The sequence below is a fragment of the Elephas maximus genome, chromosome 5 (assembly GCF_024166365.1).
Source record: "Elephas maximus indicus isolate mEleMax1 chromosome 5, mEleMax1 primary haplotype, whole genome shotgun sequence".
NCBI classification, from domain to species: domain Eukaryota; kingdom Metazoa; phylum Chordata; class Mammalia; order Proboscidea; family Elephantidae; genus Elephas; species Elephas maximus.
The window spans coordinates 163498904-163525108 of record NC_064823.1 but is presented as its reverse complement, the minus strand read 5'-3'; the positions used below and the strand labels follow the sequence as shown (position 1 = coordinate 163525108).

At 53.5% G+C, this 26205-nt stretch overlaps 1 protein-coding gene across 7 annotated transcripts in view; it reads right to left on the bottom strand.

The window, feature by feature from the left end:
* The window catches only part of ACOX3 (acyl-CoA oxidase 3, pristanoyl), an 86983-nt gene that overhangs the window by 47795 nt on the left and 12983 nt on the right, over positions 1 to 26205 (bottom strand). For all 7 annotated transcript variants that reach the window (XR_007517715.1, XM_049886680.1, XM_049886679.1 and 4 more), the window contains 4 exons: positions 23463 to 23620; positions 22019 to 22252; positions 17757 to 17831; positions 16848 to 16937 (listed from right to left, as the gene is read on the bottom strand). Coding sequence is in view for 6 of the 7 variants with exons in the window: in XM_049886680.1 (XP_049742637.1) it covers positions 16848 to 16937; positions 17757 to 17831; positions 22019 to 22252; positions 23463 to 23606 (543 nt within the window). In the remaining variant the exon portion in view is untranslated. The remainder of the gene's footprint in view (positions 1 to 16847; positions 16938 to 17756; positions 17832 to 22018; positions 22253 to 23462; positions 23621 to 26205) is intronic.

Sequence of the window (26205 nt, the reverse complement as noted above, 5' to 3'; positions counted from 1 at the left end):
TAGAAGGCCAGCAGAAATGAGGGAAACCCTCCACGAGATGGACTGATGCAGTGGCGGCAACAAGGGACTCAACACCCCAACGATCATGAAGATGATGTAGGACCAGGCAATGCTTTGTTCCATTGTACATAAGGTCACCGTAAGTCAGAGCCAACTCAATGGCAACTCAAAACAATAAGAGCTGGAAGAGACGAGGAAGGATCTTCCCCCAGAGCCGACGGAGGGGGCTTGGCCCGGCTGAGGCCTCTAGAACTGTGAGACAATAAATTCCTGTTTTTATGAGCCACCCACTCTGGGACTGTGAAGCAGCAGTGCCAGCAGACTAAGACACCGTCCTCACCTCCCTACATGACACATTGTTGTGTGTCTTCAAGTCAGTTCCAACTCATAGTGACCCTATACGCCAGAGTAGAGCTGCCCCATAGGGTTTCCAAGGCGTAATTTTTTTTTCTTTTTTTGTGTACTTTAGATGAAGGTTTACAGAGCAAATTAGTTTCTCATTAAACAATAAACACATTGCTTTCTGACATTGGTTGCCAATTCAACAACATATCAACACTCTCCTCTTCTCAGCCTTGGGATTCCCCATTACCAGTTTTCCAGTCCCCTCCTGCCTTCTCGTCCTTGCCCCTGAGCTGGTGTGCCCATTTAGCCTTGTTTTGTTTTATGGTCTCTCTAACCCTTGGCTGAAGGGAGGCAGATCACTAGGTCTCTTCTCCCACCGAGCGGCCGGTGGGTTTGAACAGCCGACATTTCAGTTAGCAGCCAAGCGCCACCAAAACCAAAAAGACGAACACGCTGCCGTTGAGTCAATTCCAACTCCTAGCAACCCTGTAGGACAGAGTAGAACTGCCCCATAGGGTTTCCCAGGCTGTCATCTTTATGGAAGCTGACTGCCACACCTTCCTCCTGTGGAGCAGCTGGTGGGTTCCCAATGCTGACCTTTCGAGATCAGCTGCCAAGCACTTAACCACTGCGCCACCAGGGCTCCTTACATAACATGTACCACCCACTAAGTCATGAACCCATCTGTTCATGCCTGTCTCCCTCACTGGGCTGTACCCCTCTGAAAGCAAGGATGCTGCGTGCTTATCCCTAGTGCTCTCGGGGCCTGGATGGCACCTGCTCACAGGAGCTGCTCCACAGGTCATGCTGAAGGGATGTTCAAGGCAGAGGCCACAGTGCAAATGCCACAGAGAGGCCACTCAGGTGCAGATGGAGCACAGGCCTTGCGTCCGGCGAGGAGAGGGACCAAGGAGCCCAGGCTGGCAGGCAGGAGTGGGAAGGCAGGCCGCTGGCTGGAAAAGCCCGGCTGGAGGCAGGGAGGCAGAAGGGCAGCTAGGAGGGCCAGGGCCCAAAAGAATGCTTCCTCACCTCTTTATTTCATAAAACATAAAAAACAAACTGTTTGCAAATCCAACACCACTAAGCTGCCTGGTAAACAAAGACACCAGGGGGAAAAAGAGTTGCAGTGGTGTCGACCCTGGCTCACGGTGCCCACATGTGTCAGAGCAGAACTGTGCACCTCCCTGTGTGTCAGAGCAGAACCTTGCTCCCCCCTGTGTGTCAGAGCAGAACTGCCCTCCCCCCATGTGTGAGAGCAGAACTCCGCTCCCCCGTGTGTCAGAGCAGAACTGCACTCCCCCCGTATAGTGTGAGAGCAGAACTGCGCTCCCCCGTGTTTCAGAGCAAAACTGTGCTCTCCCGTGTGTGTGTCAGAACAGAACTGTGCTCCCCCCGTGTGTGTGAGAGCAAAACTGACCTCCCCATGTGTGTGAGAGCAGAACAGCGCTTCCCCGCATGTGTGAGAGCAGAACTGCCCTCCCGCATGTGTGTGAGAGCAGAACTGCCCTTCCCCCTGTATGTGTGAAAGAACTGCGCTCCCCCATGTGAAAGCAGAACTGCGCTCCTCTGTGTGTCAGAGCAGAACTGTGCTCCCCACTGTGTGTGTGAGAGCAGAATTGCACTCCCCCGAGTGTGTCAGAGCAGAACTATGCTCCCCCCTGTGCGTGTGAGCGCAGAACTGCAATCCCCCGGTATGTCAGAGCAGAACTGTGCTCCCCCGTGTGTGTCAGAGCAGAACTGTGCTCCCCACTGTGTGTGTGAGCAGAACTGTGCTCCCCCGTGTGTGTGAGAGCAGAACTGTGCTCCCCCCTGTGTGTCAGTGCAGAACTGTGCTCCCCCCGTGTGTCTGAGCAGAACTGTGTTCTCTGCCCTGTGGCAGAGCAGAACTGCGCTCCCCTGTGTGTGTCAGAGCAGAACTGTGCTCCCCCCGTGTGTCAGAGCAGAACTGTGCTCCCCCGTGTGTGTCAGAGCAGAACTGTGCTCCCCCGTGTGTGTCAGAGCAGAACTGTGCGCTCCCATGTGTGTCAGAGCAGAACTATGCTCCCCCGTGTGTGTCAGAGCAGAACTGCGCTCCCCCCCGTGTGTCAGAGTAGAACTGTGCTCCACCGTGTTTGTCAGAGCAGAACTGTGCTCCCCCCCCGTATGTCGGAGCAGAACTGTGCTCCCTCCCGTGTGTCAGAGCAGAACTGCGCTCCCCCGTGTGTGTCAGAGCAGAACTGTACTCCCCCATGTGTCAGAGCAGAACTGCGCTCCCCCGCATGTGTTACAGCAGAACTGTGCTTCCCTGTGTCACAGCAGAACTGTGCTCCCCCGTATGTGTCAGAACAGAACTGTGCTTCACCTGTGTGTCAGAGCAGAACTATGCTCCCCCGTGTGTCAGAGCAGAACTGCCCTCCCATATGTGTGAGAGCAGAACTGTGTTCGCCCCCGTGTGTCAGAGCAGAACTGCGCTCCCCCGTGTGTGTCAAAGTAGAACTACACTCCCCCGTCTCTCAGAGCAGAACTGTGCTCCTCCCTGTGTGTCAGAGCAGAACTGCGCTCCCCTGTGTGTGTCAAAGTAGAACTACACTCCCCTGTCTCTCAGAGCAGAACGGTGCTCCCCCCTGTGTGTCAGAGAGGAACAGTGCTACCCCGCGTGTGTTGGAGCATAACTATGCTCCCCCGTGTGTTTCAGAGCAGAACTGCACTCCCCCACGTGTGTGGGAGAAGAACTGTGCTCTCTTGCGTGTGTCAGAGCAGAATTGTGCTCCCCCGTGTGTGTCACAGCAGAACTGCGCTACCCGAGTGTGTCAGAGCAGAACTGTTCTCCCTAGTGTGTCAGAGCAGAGCTGAGCTCCCCCCGTGTCAGAGCTGAACGGCCCTCCCCCGTGTGTGTGAGAGCAGAACTCTGCTCCCCCGTGTGTGTGAGAGCAGAACTGCACTCCCCCCATGTGTCAGAGCTGAACTGCCCTCCCCCATGTGTGCGAGAACAGAACTGTGCTTCCCCCTGTGTGTGTGAGAACTATGCTCCCTAGTGTGTCAGAGCAGAGCTGCGCTCCCCCGTGTGTGTCAGAGCAGAACTGCACTCCCCCATGTGTGTCAGAGTAGAACTGTGCTCCACCGTGTTTGTCAGAGCAGAACTGTGCTCCCCCACCGTATGTCGGAGCAGAACTGTGCTCCCTCCCGTGTGTCAGAGCAGAACTGCGCTCCCCCGTGTGTGTCAGAGCAGAACTGTACTCCCCCATGTGTCAGAGCAGAACTGCGCTCCCCCGCGTGTGTTACAGCAGAACTGTGCTTCCCTGTGTCACAGCAGAACTGTGCTCCCCCGTATGTGTCAGAACAGAACTGTGCTTCACCTGTGTGTCAGAGCAGAACTATGCTCCCCCGTGTGTCAGAGCAGAACTGCCCTCCCATATGTGTGAGAGCAGAACTGTGTTCGCCCCCGTGTGTCAGAGCAGAACTGCGCTCCCCCGTGTGTGTCAAAGTAGAACTACACTCCCCCGTCTCTCAGAGCAGAACTGTGCTCCCCCCTGTGTGTCAGAGCAGAACCCCGCGTGTGTTGGAGCATAACTATGCTCCCCCGTGTGTTTCAGAGCAGAACTGCACTCCCCCACGTGTGTGGGAGAAGAACTGTGCTCTCTTGCGTGTGTCAGAGCAGAATTGTGCTCCCCCGTGTGTGTCACAGCAGAACTGCGCTACCCGAGTGTGTCAGAGCAGAACTGTTCTCCCTAGTGTGTCAGAGCAGAGCTGCGCTCCCCCCGTGTCAGAGCTGAACGGCCCTCCCCCGTGTGTGTGAGAGCAGAACTCTGCTCCCCCGTGTGTGTGAGAGCAGAACTGCGCTCCCCCGTGTGTGTCAGAGCAGAATTGCACTCCCCCCATGTGTCAGAGCTGAACTGCCCTCCCATGTGTGTGAGAGCAGAACTGTGTTCCCCCCGGTGTGTCAGAGCAGAACTGCGCTCCCCTGTGTGTGTCAAAGTAGAACTACGCTCCCCCGTCTCTCAGAGCAGAACTGTGCTCCCCCGTGTGTCAGAGCAGAACTGCGCTCCCCCGTGTGTGTCAAAGTAGAACTACGCTCCCCCGTCTCTCAGGGCAGAACTGTGCTCCCCCCTGTGTGTGTGAGAGAACTGTGCTCCCTAGTGTGTCAGAGCAGAGCTGCGCTCCCCTGTGTGTCAGAGCAGAACTACCCTCCCATGTGTGTGAGAGCAGAACTGTGTTCCCCCCGTGTGTCAGAGCAGAACTGTGCTCCCCCCGTGTGTGTGAGAGCAGAACTGTGCTCCCCCCTGTGTTTGTGAGAGAACTCTGCTCCCTAGTGTATCAGAGCAGAGCTGTGCTCCCCCATGTGTCAGAGCAGAACTGCCCTCCCATATGTGTGAGAGCAGAACTGTGTTCGCCCCCGTGTGTCAGAGCAGAACTGCGCTCCCCCGTGTGTGTCAAAGTAGAACTACACTCCCCCGTCTCTCAGAGCAGAACTGTGCTCCTCCCTGTGTGTCAGAGCAGAACTGCGCTCCCCTGTGTGTGTCAAAGTAGAACTACACTCCCCTGTCTCTCAGAGCAGAACGGTGCTCCCCCCTGTGTGTCAGAGAGGAACAGTGCTACCCCGCGTGTGTTGGAGCATAACTATGCTCCCCCGTGTGTTTCAGAGCAGAACTGCACTCCCCCACGTGTGTGGGAGAAGAACTGTGCTCTCTTGCGTGTGTCAGAGCAGAATTGTGCTCCCCCGTGTGTGTCACAGCAGAACTGCGCTACCCGAGTGTGTCAGAGCAGAACTGTTCTCCCTAGTGTGTCAGAGCAGAGCTGCGCTCCCCCCGTGTCAGAGCTGAACGGCCCTCCCCCGTGTGTGTGAGAGCAGAACTCTGCTCCCCCGTGTGTGTGAGAGCAGAACTGCGCTCCCCCGTGTGTGTCAGAGCAGAATTGCACTCCCCCCATGTGTCAGAGCTGAACTGCCCTCTCCCATGTGTGCGAGAACAGAACTGTGCTTCCCCCTGTGTGTGTGAGAACTATGCTCCCTAGTGTGTCAGAGCAGAGCTGCGCTCCCCCGTGTGTGTCAGAGCAGAACTGCACTCCCCCATGTGTCAGAGCTGAACTGCCCTCCCCCATGTGTGCGAGAGCAGAACTGTGCTCTCCCCTGTGTGTGTGAGAGAACTGTGCTCCCTAGTGTGTCAGAGCAGAGCTGCGCTCCCCTGTGTGTCACAGGAGAACTGCCCTCCCATGTGTGTGAGAGCAGAACTGTGTTCCCCCTGGTGTGTCAGAGCAGAACTGCGCTCCCCTGTGTGTGTCAAAGTAGAACTACGCTCCCCCGTCTCTCAGAGCAGAACTGTGCTCCCCCGTGTGTCAGAGCAGAACTGCGCTCCCCCGTGTGTGTCAAAGTAGAACTACGCTCCCCCGTCTCTCAGGGCAGAACTGTGCTCCCCCCTGTGTGTGTGAGAGAACTGTGCTCCCTAGTGTGTCAGAGCAGAGCTGCGCTCCCCTGTGTGTCAGAGCAGAACTACCCTCCCATGTGTGTGAGAGCAGAACTGTGTTCCCCCCGTGTGTCAGAGCAGAACTGTGCTCCCCCCGTGTGTGTGAGAGCAGAACTGTGCTCCCCCCTGTGTTTGTGAGAGAACTCTGCTCCCTAGTGTATCAGAGCAGAGCTGTGCTCCCCCATGTGTCAGAGCAGAACTGCCCTCCCATATGTGTGAGAGCAGAACTGTGTTCGCCCCCGTGTGTCAGAGCAGAACTGCGCTCCCCCGTGTGTGTCAAAGTAGAACTACACTCCCCCGTCTCTCAGAGCAGAACTGTGCTCCTCCCTGTGTGTCAGAGCAGAACTGCGCTCCCCTGTGTGTGTCAAAGTAGAACTACACTCCCCTGTCTCTCAGAGCAGAACGGTGCTCCCCCCTGTGTGTCAGAGAGGAACAGTGCTACCCCGCGTGTGTTGGAGCAGAACTGTGCTCCCCCGTGTGTCAGAGCTGAACGGCCCTCCCCCGTGAGAGCAGAACTCTGCTCCCCCCGAGTGTGTGAGAGCAGAACTGCGCTCCCCCGTGTGTGTCAGAGCAGAATTGCACTCCCCCCCATGTGTCAGAGCTGAGCTGCCCTCCCCCATGTGTGCGAGAACAGAACTGTGCTCCCCCCTGTGTGTGTGAGAGAACTGTGCTCCCTAGTGTGTCAGAGCAGAGCTGCGCTCCCCCGTGTGTCAGAGCAGAACAGTGCTACCCCGCGTGTGACGGAGCAAAACTATGCTCCCCCGTGTGTTTCAGAGCAGAACTGCACTCCCCCACGTGTGTGGGGGCAGAACTGTGCTCTCTTGCGTGTGTCAGAGCAGAATTGTGCTCCCCCGTGTGTCACAGCAGAACTGCACTCCCCCGTGTGTGTCAGAGCAGAACAGCCCTCCCCTGTGTGTCAGTGCAGAACTGTGCTCCCCCGAGTGTGTCAGAGCAGAACTGCACTCCCCCGTGTGTGTCAAAGCAGAACTGCACTCCCCCGTGTGTGTCAGAGCAGAACTGTGCACCCCGCCGTCTGTGTCAGAGCAGAACTGTGCTCCCCCTGTGTGTCAGAGCAGAACTGTGCTCCCCCCGTGTGTGAGAGCAGAACTGTGCTCCCCCCGTGTTTGTGAGAGAACTCTGCTCCCTAGTGTGTCAGAGCAGAGCTGCGCTCCCCCATGTGTCAGAGCAGAACTGCCCTCCCATATGTGTGAGAGCAGAACTGTGCTCCCCCCTGTGTGTCAGAGCAGAACTGCGCTCCCCCGTGTGTGTCAAAGTAGAACTACGCTCCCCTGGCTCTCAGAGAAGAACTGTGCTCCCCTCTGTGTGTCAGAGCAGAACTGTGCGCTCCCATGTGTGTCAGAGCAGAACTATGCTCCCCCGTGTGTGTCAGAGCAGAACTGTGCTCCACCGTGTTTGTCAGAGCAGAACTGCGCTCCCCCCCGTGTGTGGGAGCAGAACTGTGCTCTCTTGCGTGTGTCAGAGCAGAATTGTGCTCCCTCGTGTGTGTCACAGCAGAACTGCGCTCCCCGAGTGTGTCAGAGCAGAACTGCACTCAACCGTGTGTGTGAGAGCAGAACTGTGCTCCCCCCGTGTGTCAGAGCAGAACTGCGCTCCCTAGTGTGTCAGAGCAGAGCTGAGCTCCCCCGTGTGTCAGAGCTGAACGGCCCTCCCCAATGTGTGTGAGAGCAGAACTCTGCTCCCCCCGAGTGTGTGAGAGCAGAACTGGGCTCCCCCGTGTGTGTCAGAGCAGAATTGCACTCCCCCCCATGTGTCAGAGCTGAGCTGCCCTCCCCCATGTGTGCGAGAACAGAACTGTGCTTCCCCCTATGTGTGTGAGAGAACTGTGCTCCCTAGTGTGTCAGAGCAGAGCTGCGCTCCCCCGTGTGTCAGAGCAGAACTGCCCTCCTATGTGTGTGAGAGCAGAACTGTGTTCCCTTCCGTGTGTCAGAGCAGAATTGCGCTCCACCGTGTGTGTCAGAGCAGAATTGCACTCCCCCCATGTGTCAGAGCTGAGCTGCCCTCCCCCATGTGTGCGAGAACAGAACTGTGCTTCCCCCTGTGTGTGTGAGAGAACTGTGCTCCCTAGTGTGTCAGAGCAGAGCTGCGCTGCCCCGTGTGTCAGAGCAGAACTGCCCTCCCATGTGTGTGAGAGCAGAACTGTGTTCCCTTCCGTGTGTCCGAGCAGAACTGCGCTCCCCCGTGTGTGTCAAAGTAGAACTACGCTCCCCCGTCTCTCAGAGCAGAACTGTGCTCCCCCCTGTGTGTCAGAGCAGAACAGTGCTACCCCGCGTGTGTCGGAGCAAAACTATGCTCCCCCGTGTGTTTCAGAGCAGAACTGCACTCCCCCACGTGTGCGGGAGCAGAACTGTGCTCTCTTGCGTGTGTCAGAGCAGAATTGTGCTCCCCCGTGTGTGTCACAGCAGAACTGCACTCCCCCGTGTGTGTCAGAGCAGAACTGCGCTCCCCCGTGTGTCAGTGCAGAACTGTGCTCTCCCGAGTGTGTCAGAGCAGAACTGCACTCCCCCGTGTGTGTCAAAGTAGAACTACGCTCCCCCGTCTCTCAGAGCAGAACTGTGCTCCCCCCTGTGTGTCAGAGCAGAACAGTGCTACCCCGCGTGTGTCGGAGCAAAACTATGCTCCCCCGTGTGTTTCAGAGCAGAACTGCACTCCCCCACGTGTGCGGGAGCAGAACTGTGCTCTCTTGCGTGTGTCAGAGCAGAATTGTGCTCCCCCGTGTGTGTCACAGCAGAACTGCACTCCCCCGTGTGTGTCAGAGAAGAACTGCGCTCCCCCGTGTGTCAGTGCAGAAGTGTGCTCTCCCGAGTGTGTCAGAGCAGAACTGCACTCCCCCGTGTGTGTCAGAGCAGAACTGCACTCCCCCGTGTGTGTCAGAGCAGAACTGTGCTCCCCCGAGTGTGTCAGAGCAGAACTGCTCTCCCCCGTGTGTGTCAGAGCAGAACTGTGCTCCCCCCGTGTGTGTGAGAGCAGAACTGCACTCACCTGCGTGTGTCACAGCAGAACTGTGCTTTCCTGTGTCAGAGCAGAACTGTGCTCCCCCGTGTGTGTCAGAGTAGAACTGTGCTCCACCTGTGTGTCAGAGCAGAACTGTGCTCCCCCGCGTAAGAGCAGAACTGCGCACACCCGTGTGTGTCAGAGCAGAACTGTGCTCCCCCGTGTGTGACAGAGCAGAAGTGTGCTGCCCCGCGTGTGTTGGAGCATAACTGTGCTCCCACGTGTGTATCACAGCAGAACTGCGCTCCCCCGCGTATCTGGGAGCAGAACTGTGCTCCCTTGTGTGTGTCACAGCAGAATTGTGCTCCCTTGTGTGTGTCACAGCACAACTGCACTCCCCCGTGTGGTCAGAGCAGAATTGTGCTCCCCGTGTGTGTCAGAACAGAACAGCACTCCCCGGAGTGTGTCAGAGCAGAACTGCGCTCCTCCGCGTGTGTCGGAACAGAACTGCGCTCCCCCGTGTGTGTCGGAGCAGAACTGCGCTCCCCCGTGTGTGTCAGAACAGAACTGCGCTCCCCCGTGTGTGTCAGAGCAGAACTGCCCTCCCATGTGTGTGAGAGCAGAACTGTGTTCCCTTCCGTGTGTCAGAGCAGAACTGCGCTCCCCCGTGTGTGTCAAAGTAGAACTACGGTCCCCCGTCTCTCAGAGCAGAACTGTGCTCCCCCCTGTGTGTCACAGCAGAACTGCACTCCCCCGTGTGTGTCAGAGCAGAACTGTGCTCCCCCGAGTGTGTCAGAGCAGAACTGCACTCCCCGTGTGTGTCAGAGCAGAACTGTGCTCCCCCCGTGTGTGAGAGAGAACTGCACTCACCTGCGTGTGTCACAGCAGAACTGTGCTTTCCTGTGTCAGAGCAGAACTGTGCTCCCCCGTGTGTGTCAGAGTAGAACTGTGCTCCACCTGTGTGTCAGAGCAGAACTGTGCTCCCCCGCGTAAGAGCAGAACTGCGCACACCCGTGTGTGTCAGAGCAGAACTGTGCTCCCCCGTGTGTGACAGAGCAGAAGTGTGCTGCCCCGCGTGTGTTGGAGCATAACTGTGCTCCCACGTGTGTATCACAGCAGAACTGCGCTCCCCCGCGTATTTGGGAGCAGAACTGTGCTCCCTTGTGTGTGTCACAGCAGAATTGTGCTCCCTTGTGTGTGTCACAGCACAACTGCACTCCCCCGTGTGGTCAGAGCAGAATTGTGCTCCCCGTGTGTGTCAGAACAGAACAGCACTCCCCGGAGTGTGTCAGAGCAGAACTGCGCTTCCCCAAGTGTGTCAGAGCAGAACTGCGCTCCCCCGCGTGTGTCGGAACAGAACTGCGCTCCCCCGTGTGTGTCAGAGCAGAACTGCGCTCCCCCGTGTGTGTCAGAACAGAACTGCGCTCCCCCGTGTGTGTCAGAGCAGAAATACACTCCACCCTGTGTGTCAGAGCAGAACTGTGCTCCCCAGTGTGTCACAGCAGAACTGCCCTCCCCCATGTGTGTGAGAGCAGAACTGTGCTCCACCGTGTGTCAGAGCAGAACTGTGCTCCCCCGTGTGTCAGAGCAGAACTGTGCTCCCTAGTGTGTCAGAGCAGAGCTGCGCTCCCCCGTGTGTCAGAGCTGAACGGCCCTCCCCCATGTGTGTGAGAGCAGAACTCTGCTCCCCCCGTGTGTGTGAGAGCAGAACTGCGCTCTCCCGTGTGTGTCAGAGCAGAATTGCACTCCCCCCCATGTGTCAGAGCTGAACTGCCCTCCCCCATGTGTGCGAGAACAGAACTGTGCTTCCCCCTGTGTGTGTCAGAGCAGAACTGCTGCTCCCCCGTGTTTGTCAGAGCAGAATTGCACTCCCCCCCATGTGTCAGAGCTGAACTGCCCTCCCCCATGTGTGTGAGAGCAGAACTGTGCTCCCCCGTGTGTCAGAGCAGAACTGCGCTCCCCCCGTGTGTCAGAGCAGAACTGTGCTCCCTAGTGTGTCAGAGCAGAGCTGCGCTCCCCCGTGTGTCAGAGCTGAACAGCCCTCCCCCGTGTGTGAGAGCAGAACTCTGCTCCCCCCTGTGTGTGTGAGAGCAGAACTGCGCTCCCCCGTGTGTGTCAGAGCAGAATTGCACTCCCCCCATGTGTCAGAGCTGAACTGCCCTCCCCCATGTGTGCGAGAACAGAACTGTGCTTCCCCCTGTGTGTGCGAGAACTGTGCTCCCTAGTGTGTCAGAGCAGAGCTGCGCTCCCCCGTGTGTGTCAGAGCAGAACTGCACTCCCCCCATGTGTCAGAGCTGAACTGCCCTCCCCCATGTGTGCGAGAACAGAACTGTGCTCCCCCCTGTGTGTGAGAGAACTGTGCTCCCTAGTGTGTCAGAGCAGAGCTGCGCTCCCCTGTGTGTGAGAGCAGAACTGCCCTCCCATGTGTGTGAGAGCAGAACTGTGTTCCCCCCCGTGTGTCAGAGCAGAACTGCGCTCCCCCGTGTGTGTCAAAGTAGAACTACGCTCCCCCGTCTCTCAGAGCAGAACTGTGTTCCCCCCCGTGTGTCAGGGCAGAACTGTGCTCCCCCGTGTGTCAGAGCAGAACTGCGCTCCCCCGTGTGTGTCAAAGTAGAACTACGCTCCCCCGTCTCTCAGAGCAGAACTGTGTTCCCCCCCGTGTGTCAGAGCAGAACTGTGCTCCCTAGTGTGTCAGAGCAGAACTGCGCTCCCCCGTGTGTGTCAAAGTAGAACTACGCTCCCCCGTCTCTCAGGGCAGAACTGTGTTCCCCCGTGTGTCAGAGCAGAACTGCGCTCCCCCGTGTGTGTCAAAGTAGAACTACGCTCCCCCGTCTCTCAGAGCAGAACTGTGCTCCCCCGTGTGTCAGAGCAGAACTGCGCTCCCCCGTGTGTGTCAAAGTAGAACTACGCTCCCCCGTCTCTCAGAGCAGAACTGTGCTCCCCCGTGTGTCAGAGCAGAACTGCGCTCCCCCGTGTGTGTCAAAGTAGAACTACGCTCCCCCGTCTCTCAGAGCAGAACTGTGCTCCCCCGTGTGTCAGAGCAGAACTGCGCTCCCCCGTGTGTGTCAAAGTAGAACTACGCTCCCCCGTCTCTCAGAGCAGAACTGTGCTCCCCCCTGTGTGTCAGAGCAGAACAGTGCCACCCTGCGTGTGTCGGAGCAAAACTATGCTCCCCCGTGTGTTTCAGAGCAGAACTGCACTCCCCCACGTGTGCGGAAGCAGAACTGTGCTCTCTTGCGTGTGTCAGAGCAGAATTATGCTCCCCCGTGTGTGTCACAGCAGAACTGCACTCCCCCGTGTGTGTCAGAGCAGAACTGCGCTCCCCCGTGTGTCAATGCAGAACTGCGCTCCCCCGAGTGTGTCAGAGCAGAACTGCACTCCCCCGTGTGTGTCAAAGCAGAACTGCGCTCCCCCGTGTGTCAATGCAGAACTGCGCTCCCCCGAGTGTGTCAGAGCAGAACTGCGCTCCCCCGTGTGTGTCAGAGCAGATCGGTGCACCCCCCCGTCTGTGTCAGAGAGCTGTGCTCCCCTTGTGTGTGAGAGCAGAACTGTGCTCTCCCCGTGTGTGTGAGAGCAGAACTGCGCTCCCCCGTGTGTTTCAGAGCAGAATTGTGCTCCACCTGTGTGTCAGAGCAGAACTGTGCTCCCCCCGCGTAAGAGCAGAACTGCGCACACCTGTGTGTCAGAGCAGAACTGTGCTCCCCCGTGTGTGTCAGAGCAGAACTGTGCTCCACCTGTGTGTCAGAGCAGAACTGTGCTCCCCCGCGTAAGAGCAGAACTGCGCACACCTGTGTGTGTCAGAGCAGAACTGTGCTCCCCCGTGTGTGACAGAGCAAAAGTGTGCTGCCCCGCGTGTGTTGGAGCATAACTGTGCTCCCACGTGTGTATCACAGCAGAACTGCGCTCCCCCGCGTATCTGGGAGCAGAAATGTGCTCCCTTGGGTGTGTCACAGCAGAATTGTGCTCCCTTGTGTCACAGCACAACTGCACTCCCCCGTGTGGTCAGAACAGAATTGTGCTCCCCGTGTGTGTCAGAACAGAACAGCACTCCCCGGAGTGTGTCAGAGCAGAACTGCGCTCCCCCAAGTGTGTCAGAGCAGAACGGCGCTCCCCCGTGTGTGTCAGAACAGAAATACACTCCACCCTGTGTGTCAGAGCAGAACTGTGCTCCCCAGTGTGTCAGAGCAGAACTGCCCTCCCCCATGTGTGTGAGAGCAGAACTGTGCTCCACCGTGTGTGTCAGAGCAGAACTGCGCTCCCCCCGTGTGTCAGAGCAGAACTGTGCTCCCTAGTGTGTCAGAGCAGAGCTGCGCTCCCCCGTGTGTCAGAGCTGAACGGCCCTCCTCCGTGTGTGTGAGAGCAGAACTCTGCTCCCCCCTGTGTGTGTGAGAGCAGAACTGCTGCTCCCCCGTGTGTGTCAGAGCAGAATTGCACTCCCCCCCATGTGTCAGAGCTGAACTGCCCTCCCCCATGTGTGCGAGAACAGAACTGTGCTTCCCCCTGTGTGTGTGAGAGAACTGTGCTCCCTAGTGTGTCAGAGCAGAGCTGCGCTCCCCCGTGTGTGTCAGAGCAGAACTGCACTCCCCCCCATGTGTCAGAGCTGAACTGCCCTCCCTCATGTGTGCGAGAGCAGAACTGTGCTCCCCCGTGTGTGTGAGAGAACTGTGCTCCCTCGTGTGTCAGAGCAGAGCTGCGCTCCCCTGTGTGTCAGAGCAGAACTGCCCTCCCCCGTGTGTGTCAAAGTAGAAATACGCTCCCCCGTCTCTCAGAGCAGAACTGTGCTCCCCCCTGTGTGTCAGAGCAGAACTGCGCTCCCCCGTGTGTGTCAAAGTAGAAATACGCTCCCCCGTCTCTCAGAGCAGAACTGTGCTCCCCCGTGTGTCAGAGCAGAACTGCGCTCCCCCGTGTGTGTCAAAGTAGAACTACGCTCCCCCGTCTCTCAGAGCAGAACTGTGCTCCCCCCTGTGTGTCAGAGCAGAACTGCACTCCCCCACGTGTGTGGAAGCAGAACTGTGCTCTCTTGCGTGTGTCAGAGCAGAATTATGCTCCCCCGTGTGTGTCACAGCAGAACTGCACTCCCCCGTGTGTGTCAGAGCAGAACTGCGCTCCCCCGTGTGTCAATGCAGAACTGCGCTCCCCCGAGTGTGTCAGAGCAGAACTGCACTCCCCCGTGTGTGTCAAAGCAGAACTGCGCTCCCCCGTGTGTCAATGCAGAACTGCGCTCCCCCGAGTGTGTCAGAGCAGAACTGCACTCCCCCGTGTGTGTCAGAGCAGAACTGCGCTCCCCCGTGTGTCAATGCAGAACTGCGCTCCCCCGAGTGTGTCAGAGCAGAACTGCACTCCCCCGTGTGTGTCAAAGCAGAACTGCGCTCCCCCGTGTGTCAATGCAGAACTGCGCTCCCCCGAGTGTGTCAGAGCAGAACTGCGCTCCCCCGTGTGTGTCAGAGCAGATCGGTGCACCCCCCCGTCTGTGTCAGAGAGCTGTGCTCCCCTTGTGTGTGAGAGCAGAACTGTGCTCCCCCCGTGTGTGTGAGAGCAGAACTGCGCTCCCCCGTGTGTTTCAGAGCAGAATTGTGCTCCACCTGTGTGTCAGAGCAGAACTGTGCTCCCCCCGCGTAAGAGCAGAACTGCGCACACCTGTGTGTCAGAGCAGAACTGTGCTCCCCCGTGTGTGTCAGAGCAGAACTGTGCTCCACCTGTGTGTCAGAGCAGAACTGTGCTCCCCCGCGTAAGAGCAGAACTGCGCACACCTGTGTGTGTCAGAGCAGAACTGTGCTCCCCCGTGTGTGACAGAGCAAAAGTGTGCTGCCCCGCGTGTGTTGGAGCATAACTGTGCTCCCACGTGTGTATCACAGCAGAACTGTGCTCCCCCGCGTATCTGGGAGCAGAAATGTGCTCCCTTGGGTGTGTCACAGCAGAATTGTGCTCCCTTGTGTCACAGCACAACTGCACTCCCCCGTGTGGTCAGAACAGAATTGTGCTCCCCGTGTGTGTCAGAACAGAACAGCACTCCCCGGAGTGTGTCAGAGCAGAACTGCGCTCCCCCGTGTGTGTCAGAACAGAAATACACTCCACCCTGTGTGTCAGAGCAGAACTGTGCTCCCCAGTGTGTCAGAGCAGAACTGCCCTCCCCCATGTGTGTGAGAGCAGAACTGTGCTCCACCGTGTGTGTCAGAGCAGAACTGCGCTCCCCCCGTGTGTCAGAGCAGAACTGTGCTCCCTAGTGTGTCAGAGCAGAGCTGCGCTCCCCCGTGTGTCAGAGCTGAACGGCCCTCCTCCGTGTGTGTGAGAGCAGAACTCTGCTCCCCCCTGTGTGTGTGAGAGCAGAACTGCGCTCCCCCGTGTGTGTCAGAGCAGAATTGCACTCCCCCCATGTGTCAGAGCTGAACTGCCCTCCCCCATGTGTTCGAGAACAGAACTGTGCTTCCCCCTGTGTGTGTGAGAGCAGAACTGCTGCTCCCCCGTGTGTGTCAGAGCAGAATTGCACTCCCCCCCATGTGTCAGAGCTGAACTGCCCTCCCCCATGTGTGCGAGAACAGAACTGTGCTTCCCCCTGTGTGTGTGAGAGAACTGTGCTCCCTAGTGTGTCAGAGCAGAGCTGCGCTCCCCCGTGTGTGTCAGAGCAGAACTGCACTCCCCCCCATGTGTCAGAGCTGAACTGCCCTCCCTCATGTGTGCGAGAGCAGAACTGTGCTCCCCCGTGTGTGTGAGAGAACTGTGCTCCCTCGTGTGTCAGAGCAGAACTGCCCTCCCCCGTGTGTGTCAAAGTAGAAATACGCTCCCCCGTCTCTCAGAGCAGAACTGTGCTCCCCCCTGTGTGTCAGAGCAGAACTGCGCTCCCCCGTGTGTGTCAAAGTATAACTACGCTCCGCTGTCTCTCAGAGCAGAACTGTGCTCCCCCTGTGTGTGAGAGCAGAACTGTGCTCCCCGAGTGTGTAGAGCAGAACTGTGCTCCCCCGCGTGTGTCAGAGCAGGAGTGCGCTCCCCCGCGTGTGTCAGAGCAGGACTGCGCTCCCCCCCCCGTGTGTCAGAGCAGGACTGCGCTGCCCTGTGTTTGAGAGCAGGACTGCACTCCCCCGTGTGTGTCAGAGCAGAACTGCGCTCCCCCGTGTGTGAGAGCAGAACTGTGCTCCCCGAGTGTGTAGAGCAGAACTGTGCTCCCCCGTGTGTCAGAGCAGAACTGCGCTCCCCTGTGTGTGAGAGCAGGACTGCGCTCCCCCGAGTGTGTAGAGCAGAACTGTGCTCCCCCGTGTGTCAGAGCAGAACTGCGCTCCCCTGTGTGTGAGAGCAGGACTGCGCTCCCCCGTGTGTGTCAGAGCAGGACTGTGCTCCCCGAGTGTGTAGAGCAGACCTGTGCTCCCCCGCGTGTGTCAGAGCAGGACTGCGCTCCCCCGCGTGTGTCAGAGCAGGACTGCGCTCCCCCGTGTGTGTCAGAGCAGGACTGCGGTCCCCCGTGTGTGTCAGAGCAGAACTGCGCTCCCCCGTGTGTCAGACCAGGACTGCACTCCCCCGCGTGTGTCAGAGCAGGACTGCGCTCCCCCGTGTGTGTCAGAGCAGGACTGCACTCCCCCTTTTGTCAGAGCAGGACTGCGCTCCCCCGTGTGTGTAAGAGCAGGACTGTGCTCCCCCGCGTGTGTCAGAGCAGGACTGCGCTCCCCTGTGTGTGTCAGAGCAGGACTGCGCTCCCCCGTGTGTCAGAGCAGGACTGCGCTCCACAGGTCTCAATGGCTGATGGTAAAGAACCAGATCACCTGGTCTTTCTTCCAAGGCACCTCTGGGTGGACTCAAACCTCCAACCCTTTAGTTAGCAGCCAAGCCTGTGAAATCTTTGCGCCATGCAGGGACTCCAAATAAAGGAGCACATCGTACAAACTCTTGGCTCCCTCATAGCACTAAAATTATGCGCAAACCCAAACCATGATAAATTTTGGATAAAGTTCCGGGGCAGGTTTGCCTCTCACACCCACAGTCTCCCACGCTCCCGTCTCCTGAGTGACGAATCACACTCTGCACGTTACATGTACACATGTGCAGATAGCTTCTCAGGTTGATGACGCCTTTATCCACGAAGACCCTAGGTCTCAATGCTCTGAACTCGGAAGCCACACTCACCTCGGAGCTGGGGTCGTAGTGCGCTGTCGTCTGGATGCCCTTGGTGTTACTCCCATGACTCAGCTCAGTCAGAGCAAAGCATCCAAAGATCTAAACAGTGGAACACACAGTGACATGAGGTCAGCCCTGCCCTGGTGACCCCCCACCTTTCCCTTATAGACTAAGTCACAGACCCGACACCCAGTCTCTGTCTGCCTATTGAACCTGCTGTGATCAGACAGAGTCACCGGGCTGTGTGGACACCACACCTTCCGCTGTGTTCAAACAGGGTCACCCCAAGTGACACTAGCCTCTCTAGTTCCCTGGTGGCAGGAACTTCTTCAACCCAGTACAAGAAAATGGAGGCCTTTAGTTAACATCCCTGGCGATGCAGCAGTTAAAGTGATCGACTACTAACAGAAAGGTTGGTGGTTCAAAACCACCAGCGGCTCCTTGGGAGAATGATGTAGCAGTCTGCTTCCGCAGAGATTCAAAGCCTTAGAAGCCCTGTGGGGTCACTCTAAGTCAGGAACAACTCTACAGCAGTGGGCGGTTTTTAGTTTTGACAATTCGAGCTCATGGCGGCCCCATGTGTTACAGAGTAGAACTGCTCCATAGGGTTTTCTTGGCCATCATCTTTATGGGAGCAGATCGCCAGGCCTTTCTTCGTGGTGCTGCTGGGAGGCTCCAAACCACTGACCTTTAAGTTAGTACTCGAGTGCAAACTCTGCCACCCAGGGATCTTTTAGTTCTGATAAGAAAAGCTAACTTCACATAACCCTAGGAATTCAACACACCCCTGTTTGGTAAAGAATAGCATGTCTGCTATTTGCTGAGAAGCCTAAGAACGCCATGAAATGCGACATCCATGGCCTCCCGGGACCTCTTTAAGACAGCAGGCAGTAGAACAAACCAAGAACTTGAACTTGCCTCCATGTTGAAGATCTTCGGAATGTACATGAAGTGCCTATCAGTACCCAAGTTGTAGATGGATGAGGAGAAAACCTGAAAACACAACAGTACCAGGTAAACACTCAAAGAAGAAACCAAGCCAGGTGCTGAAGAGCCGATTCCAACTCATGGCGACCCCATGTGTGTGGACAGGCCTGTGCCCTGTAGGGTCTTCAGTGGCTAAGTTTTTGGAAGTAGAAAATCCAGGAGGACATGAATAAAAGCACTGCGGCCATCCGAGGGACAAGAGTTGGTCTCTGTTCACCTAGAGCAACAGAGGAAGAAGGAGCTGTCAGGCATAGGAGAAGGAAATGGAAGGTGTGGCCAATTGCCTCCATGAACAACTGCCTCCTTTCCCATGAGACCAGAAGGACTGGATGGTGCCCAGCTACCATTACTGAACATTTTCATCAAAGATTCTATAGAAAAGTTCTGATCAAAATGGGGAAAATGCAGAACAGAATTTCAAATTCTCATGGACTCCAGACTTTCTGGAGCCAAGGGGGCTGAACGAATCCCTGAAACTATTGCCCCAAGGTAATATTTAAACCTTAAACCAAATATCCCCCAGGTGTCTGTTGGTTTGCTGTACTGTGAGGGTTTGCATGTTGCTGTGATGCTGGAAGCTATGCCACTGGTATTCAGATACCAGCAGGGTCACCCATGGAGGACAGGTTTCAGCTCAGCTTCCAGACTAAGACTAGGAAGAAGGACCCGGCAGTCTACTTCTGAAAAGCATTAACCAGTGAAAACCTTATGAATAGCAGCGGAACATTGTCTGATATAGTCCTGGAAGATGAGCCCCCCAGGTTGGAAGGCACTCAAAAGATGATTGGGGAAGAGCTGCCTCCTCAAAGTAGAGTCGACCTGAATGACGTGGATGGAGTAAAGCTTCCAGGACCTTCATTTGCTGATGTGGCATGACTCAAAATGAGAAGAAACAGCTGCAAACATCCATTAATAACTGGAACCTGGAATGTACGAAGTATGAATCTAGGAAAATTGGAAAGCATCAAAAATGAAATGGAACACATAAACATTGATATCCTAGGCATTAGTGAGCTGAAATGGACTGGTATTGGCCATTTTGAATCAGACAATCATGTAGTCTACTATGCTGGGAATGACAACTTGAAGAGGAATGGTGTTGCATTCGTTGTCAAAAAGAACATTTCGAGATCTATCCTGAAGTACAACGCTGTCAGTGATAGGATAATATCCATACGACTACAAGAAGACCAGTTAATACGACTATTATTCAAATTTACGGACCAACCACTAGGGCCAAAGATGAAGAAATAGGAGATTTTTTTTCAGCTGTTGCCGTCTGAAATTGGTCGAACATGCAATCAAGATGCACTGATAATTACTGGCAATTGGAATGTGTAAGTTGGAAACAAAGAAGAAGGATCAGTAGTTGGTAAACATGGCCTTGGTGATAGAAACAATGCTGGAGACCGAATGATAGAATTTTGCAAGACCAACAACTTCTTTTCATTGCAAATACCTTCTTTCACCAACATAAACAGCAACTGTGCACATGGACCTTGCCAGATGGAATGCACAGAAATCAAACTGACTACATCTGTGGAAAGAGATGATGGAAAAGCTCAATATCATCAGTCAGAACAAGGCCGGGGCTGACTGTGGAACAGACCATCAATTGCTCATATGCAAGTTCAAGCTGAAACTGAAGAAAATCAGAGCAGGTCCACGAGAGCCAAAATATGACCTTGAGTATATCCCATCTGAATTTAGAGACCATCTCAAGAATAGATTTGACACGTTGGACACTAGTGACCGAAGACCAGATGAGTTGTGGAATGACATCAAGGACCTCATATATGAAGAAAGCAAGAGGTCACTGAAAAGACAGGAAAGAAAGAAAAAACCAAGATGGATGTCAGAGGAAACTCTGAAACTTGCTCTTGAGCGTCGAGCAGCTAAAGCAAAAGGAAGAATTGATGAAGTAAAAGAACTGAACAGGAGATCTCAAAGGGTATCTCGAGAAGACAAAGTATTATAATGACATGTGCAAAGAGCTGGAGATGGAAAACAAGAAGGGAAGAACACGCTCAGCATTTCTCAAGCTGAAAGAACTGAAGAAAAAATTCAAGCCTCGAGTTGCAATAGTGAAGGATTCTATGGGGAAAATATTAAATGACGCAAGAAGCATCAAAAGAAGATGGAAGGAATATACAGAGTCATTATATCAAAAAGAATTAGTCGATGTTCAACCATTTCAAGAGGTGGCATATGATCAGAAACCGATGGTACTGAAGGAAGAAGTCCAAGCTGCTCTGAAGGCATTGGCGAAAAACAAGGCTCCAGGAATTGATGGAATATCAATTTAGATGTTTCAACAAACAGATGCAGTGTTGGAGGTGCTGACTCATCCATGCCAAGAAATATGGAAGGCAGCTTCCTGACCAATGGACTGGAAGAGATCCATATTTATGCCTATTCCCAAGAAAGGTGATCCAACTGAATGTGGAAATTATAGAACAATATCATTGATATCACGCACAAGCAAAATTTTGCTGAAGATCATTCAAAAATGGCTGCAGCAGTATATCGACACGGAACTACCAGAAATTCAGGCCGGTTTCAGAAGAGGACGTGGAGCCAGGGATATCATTGCTGATGTCAGATGGGTCCTGGCTGAAAGCAGAGAATACCAAAAGGATGTTTACCTGTGTTTTATTGACTATGCAAAGGCATTCAACTGTGTGGACCATAACAAATTATGGATAACATTGTGAAGAATGGGAATTCCAGAACACTTAGTTGTGCTCATGAGGAAACTTTACATAGATCAAGAGGCAGCTGTTTGGACAGAACAAGGGGATACTGATTGGTTTAAAGTCAGGAAAGGTGTGCGCCAGGGTTGTATTCTTTCACCATACCTATTTAATCTGTATGCTGAGCAAATAATAAGAGAAGCTGGACTATATGAAGAAGAATGAGGCATCAGGATTGGAGGAAGACTCATTAACAATCTGCATTATGCAGATGACACAACCTTGCCTGCAAAAAGTGAAAAGGACTGGAAGCACTTACTGATGAAGATCAAAGACCGCAGCCTTCAGTATGGATTGCACCTCAACATAAAGAAAACAAAAATTCTCACAACTGGACCAATGAGCAACATCGTGATAAACGGAGAAAAGATTGAAGTTGTCAAGGATTTCATTTTACTTGGATCCACAATCAACAGCCATGGAAGCAGCAGTCAAGAAATCAAAAGACACATTGCATTGGGCAAATCTGGTGCAAAGGACCTCTTTAAAGTGTTGAAGAGCAAAGATGTCACCTTGAAGACTAAGGTGCACCTGACCCAAGCCATGGTATTTTCAATCGCATCATATGCATGTGAAAGCTGGACAATGAATAAGGAAGACCAAAGAAGAATTGACGTCTTTGAATTGTGGTGTTGGCGAAGAATGTTGAATATACCATGGACTGCCAAAAGGATGAACAAATCTGTCTTAGAAGAAGTACAACCAGAATGCTCCTCAGAAGCAAGGATGGCGAGACTGGGTCTTACGTACTTTGGACGTGTTGTCAGGAGGGATCAGTCTCTGGAGAAGGACATCATGCTTGGCAAAGTACAGGGTCAGCAGAAAAGAGGGAGACCCTCAACAAGGTGGATTGACACAGTGGCTGCAACAATGGGCTCAAGCATAACAATGATTGTAAGGATGGCGCAGGACCGGGCAGTGTTTCGTTCTGTTGTGCATAGGGTCAGTATGAGTCAGAACCGACTTCACAGCACCTAACAACAACGACAACAGACACACACACAGAGGGGAGACAGACGCCAAGGAACGCCAAGGATCGCCAGTAGACACCAGAAACCAGGAGGTAGGCCACAGAAGGGGTCGACTCGGCCAGGACCACAATTTGGACTTTGAGTCTCCAGAACTGTGAGACAATAAATTCCTTTTCTTTTAGGTTGCCCACTTGTGATGTTTCTGTTACCGCAGCACCAGGAGTTAAGACACCCCATGAAATTTACAATTTAAATTGTAGCAATAACAACCCCCAAGGCCACTGTAAATCACACGGTGTATTTTCTTTATGTAAGCAAACATCTGATCTTTTCCATCTCCTCTCCCTGTGCTCAGCCCTGTGACATGCCTGGCTGGGGAAGCGTGCAAGCTTGCAGCTTTTCAGCATTCGTCGTTCCAGCATGCGTCTTTTCAGCGCACGGCTCTTGCTCCCCCATGCCACCCACTCACCAGCGTGTGTAGGAAGTACTTGGTAGCCAGGGACCAGTCGTACATGCCCAGACAGTGGATAATTGCCAGAATTTTCAGGGGTGTCTGCAGCATGTCCTCAGCACTCAGGAAATCATACTCAAAGACCCGCTTGCAACGTAGGAAGGTCAGCTCACGGTACTTCTCCAGAGGCAGGTCGGCTCCTCGATGCTGGGCAAAGAGTGGGTCGTTCTCGAGAGCTGAGAAGATGGTTCTCTATAAATGTGGAGACAGGAGGGGCTGATGGGAGGCAGGAGAGAGAGTCTCACCTGCTCCCACTCACATGGCTCCTCTCCAAGGCCACTGGCCACACCAGACACACAGCTGACCCAGATACACAGGATGGAGATGGAAGGCATTCCCCAGTGAAAGCAAGGGGCTGGAGGCTCAGGGGGCTTAAACAATCTGTCTCATCCCGTGCCCCTCAACAATTCCCTGAGGGTCTGCTTCGTGCCTGCCACTGCACTCAGCCCTGAGGTGTAAAGGGGAAGGGCTGGTGCTGGGCTCTTGGTATCACTACCTGCAAGCCTCCAGGGTGAGCTCATCTTACCCAGAAGGGGGTGAGGTCCATGAGGTCACATGGCTTTAAGAGCCATGTTGTTACTGTTGTTTGTCGTTGTCGTGTCAGTTCCGACTCATAGTGACTCCATGTGTGCAGAGTAGAACAGTCCCATAGGGTTTTCTAGTCTGTAACCCTTTGGAGGAGCCCTGGTGGGCACAGCGGTTAAGAGCTTGGATGCTAACCAAAAGGTCAGCAGTTCAAATCCACCAAGCCACTGCTTAGAACCCCTATAGGGCAGTCCCACTCTGTCCTGTAGGGTCACTATGAGTCAGAATTGACTGGACACAACAGGGTTTGGTTTTTGCAATGTGATGTTAGAAACAGAAATTTTCTGAATTTAGAAGTAGAAACAACGTAACAGCCTTGTCTTTGTTAAATGTGACATCATCTGGCCCTTACTGTGTGAAGCCAAGGTGAGAAAATCACACGTAAACCCTGGACTTGGCAGGTTCACTGAGAGAATGTAGAGAGGGAAGGTCCCTTCGGGGGCTGACTCTCTCCCAAGACTGAGGCTCTGGACAGAGATTATGTCCCCCACCAGTGGCCTTGGACCCTCGTTACAAGGGATCTCCGGTGAGAACAAGCTGCTGGTTAATCCTCCTTCCCAAGACCACTAGTTAAAGGTAGATGTCTGGAGTTTAAAGATTTGGGCACTAAGCATTTGTCTGTGGGCTGTGTGGATCACTAGAGGAACACAGCCCTGTGTTCCTACACTGTCCTGGTTCTCTGATCCTAACTGAACGTCTTGTGGTCTTGCCTGTGTGCCTTGCTGTGGCTACCTCACAATAAATTAAATCGGTCTATGCATTATAAACTCGAGCATTTCTTTACTTGATTTTAAACTGAATCCTGCACACATCTCACTTTAAAACGGAGCATCTCCTCGCCTTCCAAGAAGAGCAGCAGCTCCTTCCAGCTGAAGGACGCTCGGGCTCGGTAGGGCTGGAGGGGCCCCTTGGGGAAGTCCGGCAGCAGAGTATCATCTTTTCCTTCCAAAGTGAGTACCATCGCTTCACGCAGACCTGCACAGAACACACACTGAATTAATGGTTTAACTCTGTGATTCATGCAAACCATGGACAGCTGTGTCATCGGTAAAGTGCAACAAATGAGAGAAAAACAAACTCCAATTCCAGAGGGACAGCAGAGAAGCAGCACTGCACGGACAGGCTACGTCCATCATTTGCAGTGACTTACTGGCCTAACACAGAGGTTGGCAAACTTTTTTTTTTTTTAATAATTTTTATTGTGCTTTAAGTGAAAGTTTACAAATCAAGTCAGTGTCTCACATATAAACTTATATACACCTTACTCCATACTCCCATTTACTCTCCCCCTAATGAGTCAGCCTGCTCCTTCCTTCCAGTCTCTCCTTTCGTGACCGTTTTGCCAGTTCCTAACCCTCTCTACCCTCCCATCGCCCCTCCAGACAGGAGATGCCAACACAGTCTCAAGTGTCCACCTGATATAAGTAGCTCACTCCTCATCAGCATTTCTCTCCAACCCATTGTCCAGACCACCCCACATCTGATGAGTTGTCTTCGGGAATGGTTCCTATCCTGGGCCAGCAGAAGGTTTGGGGATGACCGCTGGGATTCTTCTAGTCTCAGTCAGACCATTAAGTCCAGTCTTTTTGTGAGAATTTGGGGTCTGCATCCCACTGTTCTCCTGCACCTTCAGTGGTTCTCTGCTGTGCTCCCTGTCAGGGCAGTCATCGGTTGTGGCCGGACACCATCTAGTTCTTCTGGTCTCAGGATGATGTAAGTCTCTAGTTCATGTGGCCCTTTCTGTCTCTTGGGCTCATAATTATCTTGTGACCTTGGTGTTCTTCATTCTCCTTTGATCCAGGTGGGTTGAGACCAACTGATGCATCTTAGATGGCCGCTTGTTAGCATCTAAGACCCCAGACGGAGGTTGGCAAACTTTTGCTATAAAGGGCCAGATACTAAATATTCTAGGCTGTGCGCCTTAGGGTCTCTGTTACAACTACCAGTATTCAACGTTACAGTTGTAGCAGGAGAGCAGCCATGAATAGGCGTGGCCTTGCTTCAATACCAGTTTGTTTACAAAGACAGGCTGTCTGTGGACAGTGGATTTGGCCCATGGGCCATTCTGCTGACCCCTGACCTAAAATACAAAAGTGATCAACTTTCCCTATTCTGAAGTCTTTTTAACCATAGCAGTGACATCATCCCTGCACGACCACTGTCCTGCTACTGAGATGCTCTGCAGTATGCTAAGCTCTTTGACAAGGACTTCCTCATGCTGTCTACCCGGTGCCCCGCAAAGAAGGAGATCTATGACCACCCCAGTTTTACAGGTGCAGAAATGGACGTGCAGTTGGGGCAGGGGCTGGCCTTTGAGTGGATTGGTGGCAGCAGATGGGGGTCAACATAGAAAGAGGACTGGAGACTTTGGGTGTGGACAGCTCTCCTCCCCCCCCCCCCCCCCACCGCATAAACACATACTTCCCTTTGGCTTATTGCTCTTTAGGTTCTTTGCTGTCCTCCTTCTGTCTCCCTTTTTCCCTATTTACTCTCCTCTCTTCTGTTCTTTGACTCCAGACTTTCCCCATTTCTGTCTCCTGGTCAGTAAAGAGCATGGGTGCAGGCAGGGGGCGTGGCAAATGAGCAGTTTCTAATACGTTGTATACTGAATTAGACATTAATTGCAAAAACACCATACGTTTGGAAATTAAGAAACAGACTTCCAAAGAACTCATGGATCAAAACAAGAAATCAGAATGGAATTTGGAACATGCTTAGAAACGGGTGCTGAACAACAACTGTACATTTCACACGTATGTGAAACAGCTAAAGCAGTACTTAGAAGTAAACGTGTAGTCTTGAATGCCCATGTTAGAAAAGGCAAAGATAATAAGTCAAGCAGTCATTTCCATAAATTATAAAAGAAACAAACAAACAAAAAATAAGTCTAAAGAAATAAAGATAAAAGCCAAAAGGAAAAAAAATAGGATCAATGAGGCCAAAAGTTCGTTGTTTAAGAGTCAAAAATAATGGACAAAAATTAAAATAAAATGGACGCAGCATAAAAAAAATATATTAGGAATGGAAAAGACGGTATATCTCAGATACTATAAACAATTTAAAAATAAAATTAAGAAAAAATTCTATTTATAATAGCATCAAAAAGAATAAAATACTTCAGAATAAATTAAAGATGTGTAAAACTTATACTCTAAAAACCGTTACCAATCGCCAATCTGACACAAACGGTCCTTGTCTTTTCCTGAGTAAGAATACACGCGAAAGACAAAGTTTATCTTCAGCAAGCTTTATTTTGAGTCAAGCAAAGGGAGTTAGCGGGGGACTGAGCCTCTCCAAAAGACTGACTCAAAAAGGGAAGCATGGCTAGGGCTTGTGTGGGTTCAGTGGAGACAACAGAGTAGTGAATACTTAGTGGGCTTCTTTCAAGGGACGGGTACTTCTCAGAATGGCGGTGCATGTTAATTAGGTCGTGCTTATCTGGAATCCAAGATGGAGCCCGCTGATATTCAAGATGGAGTCCTCTCAGCAGCCCTTGGCATCACTTATTATGGGATATAGTGCAAACGCACTGATCTTTGGCACTACCTCACCATCTTCAG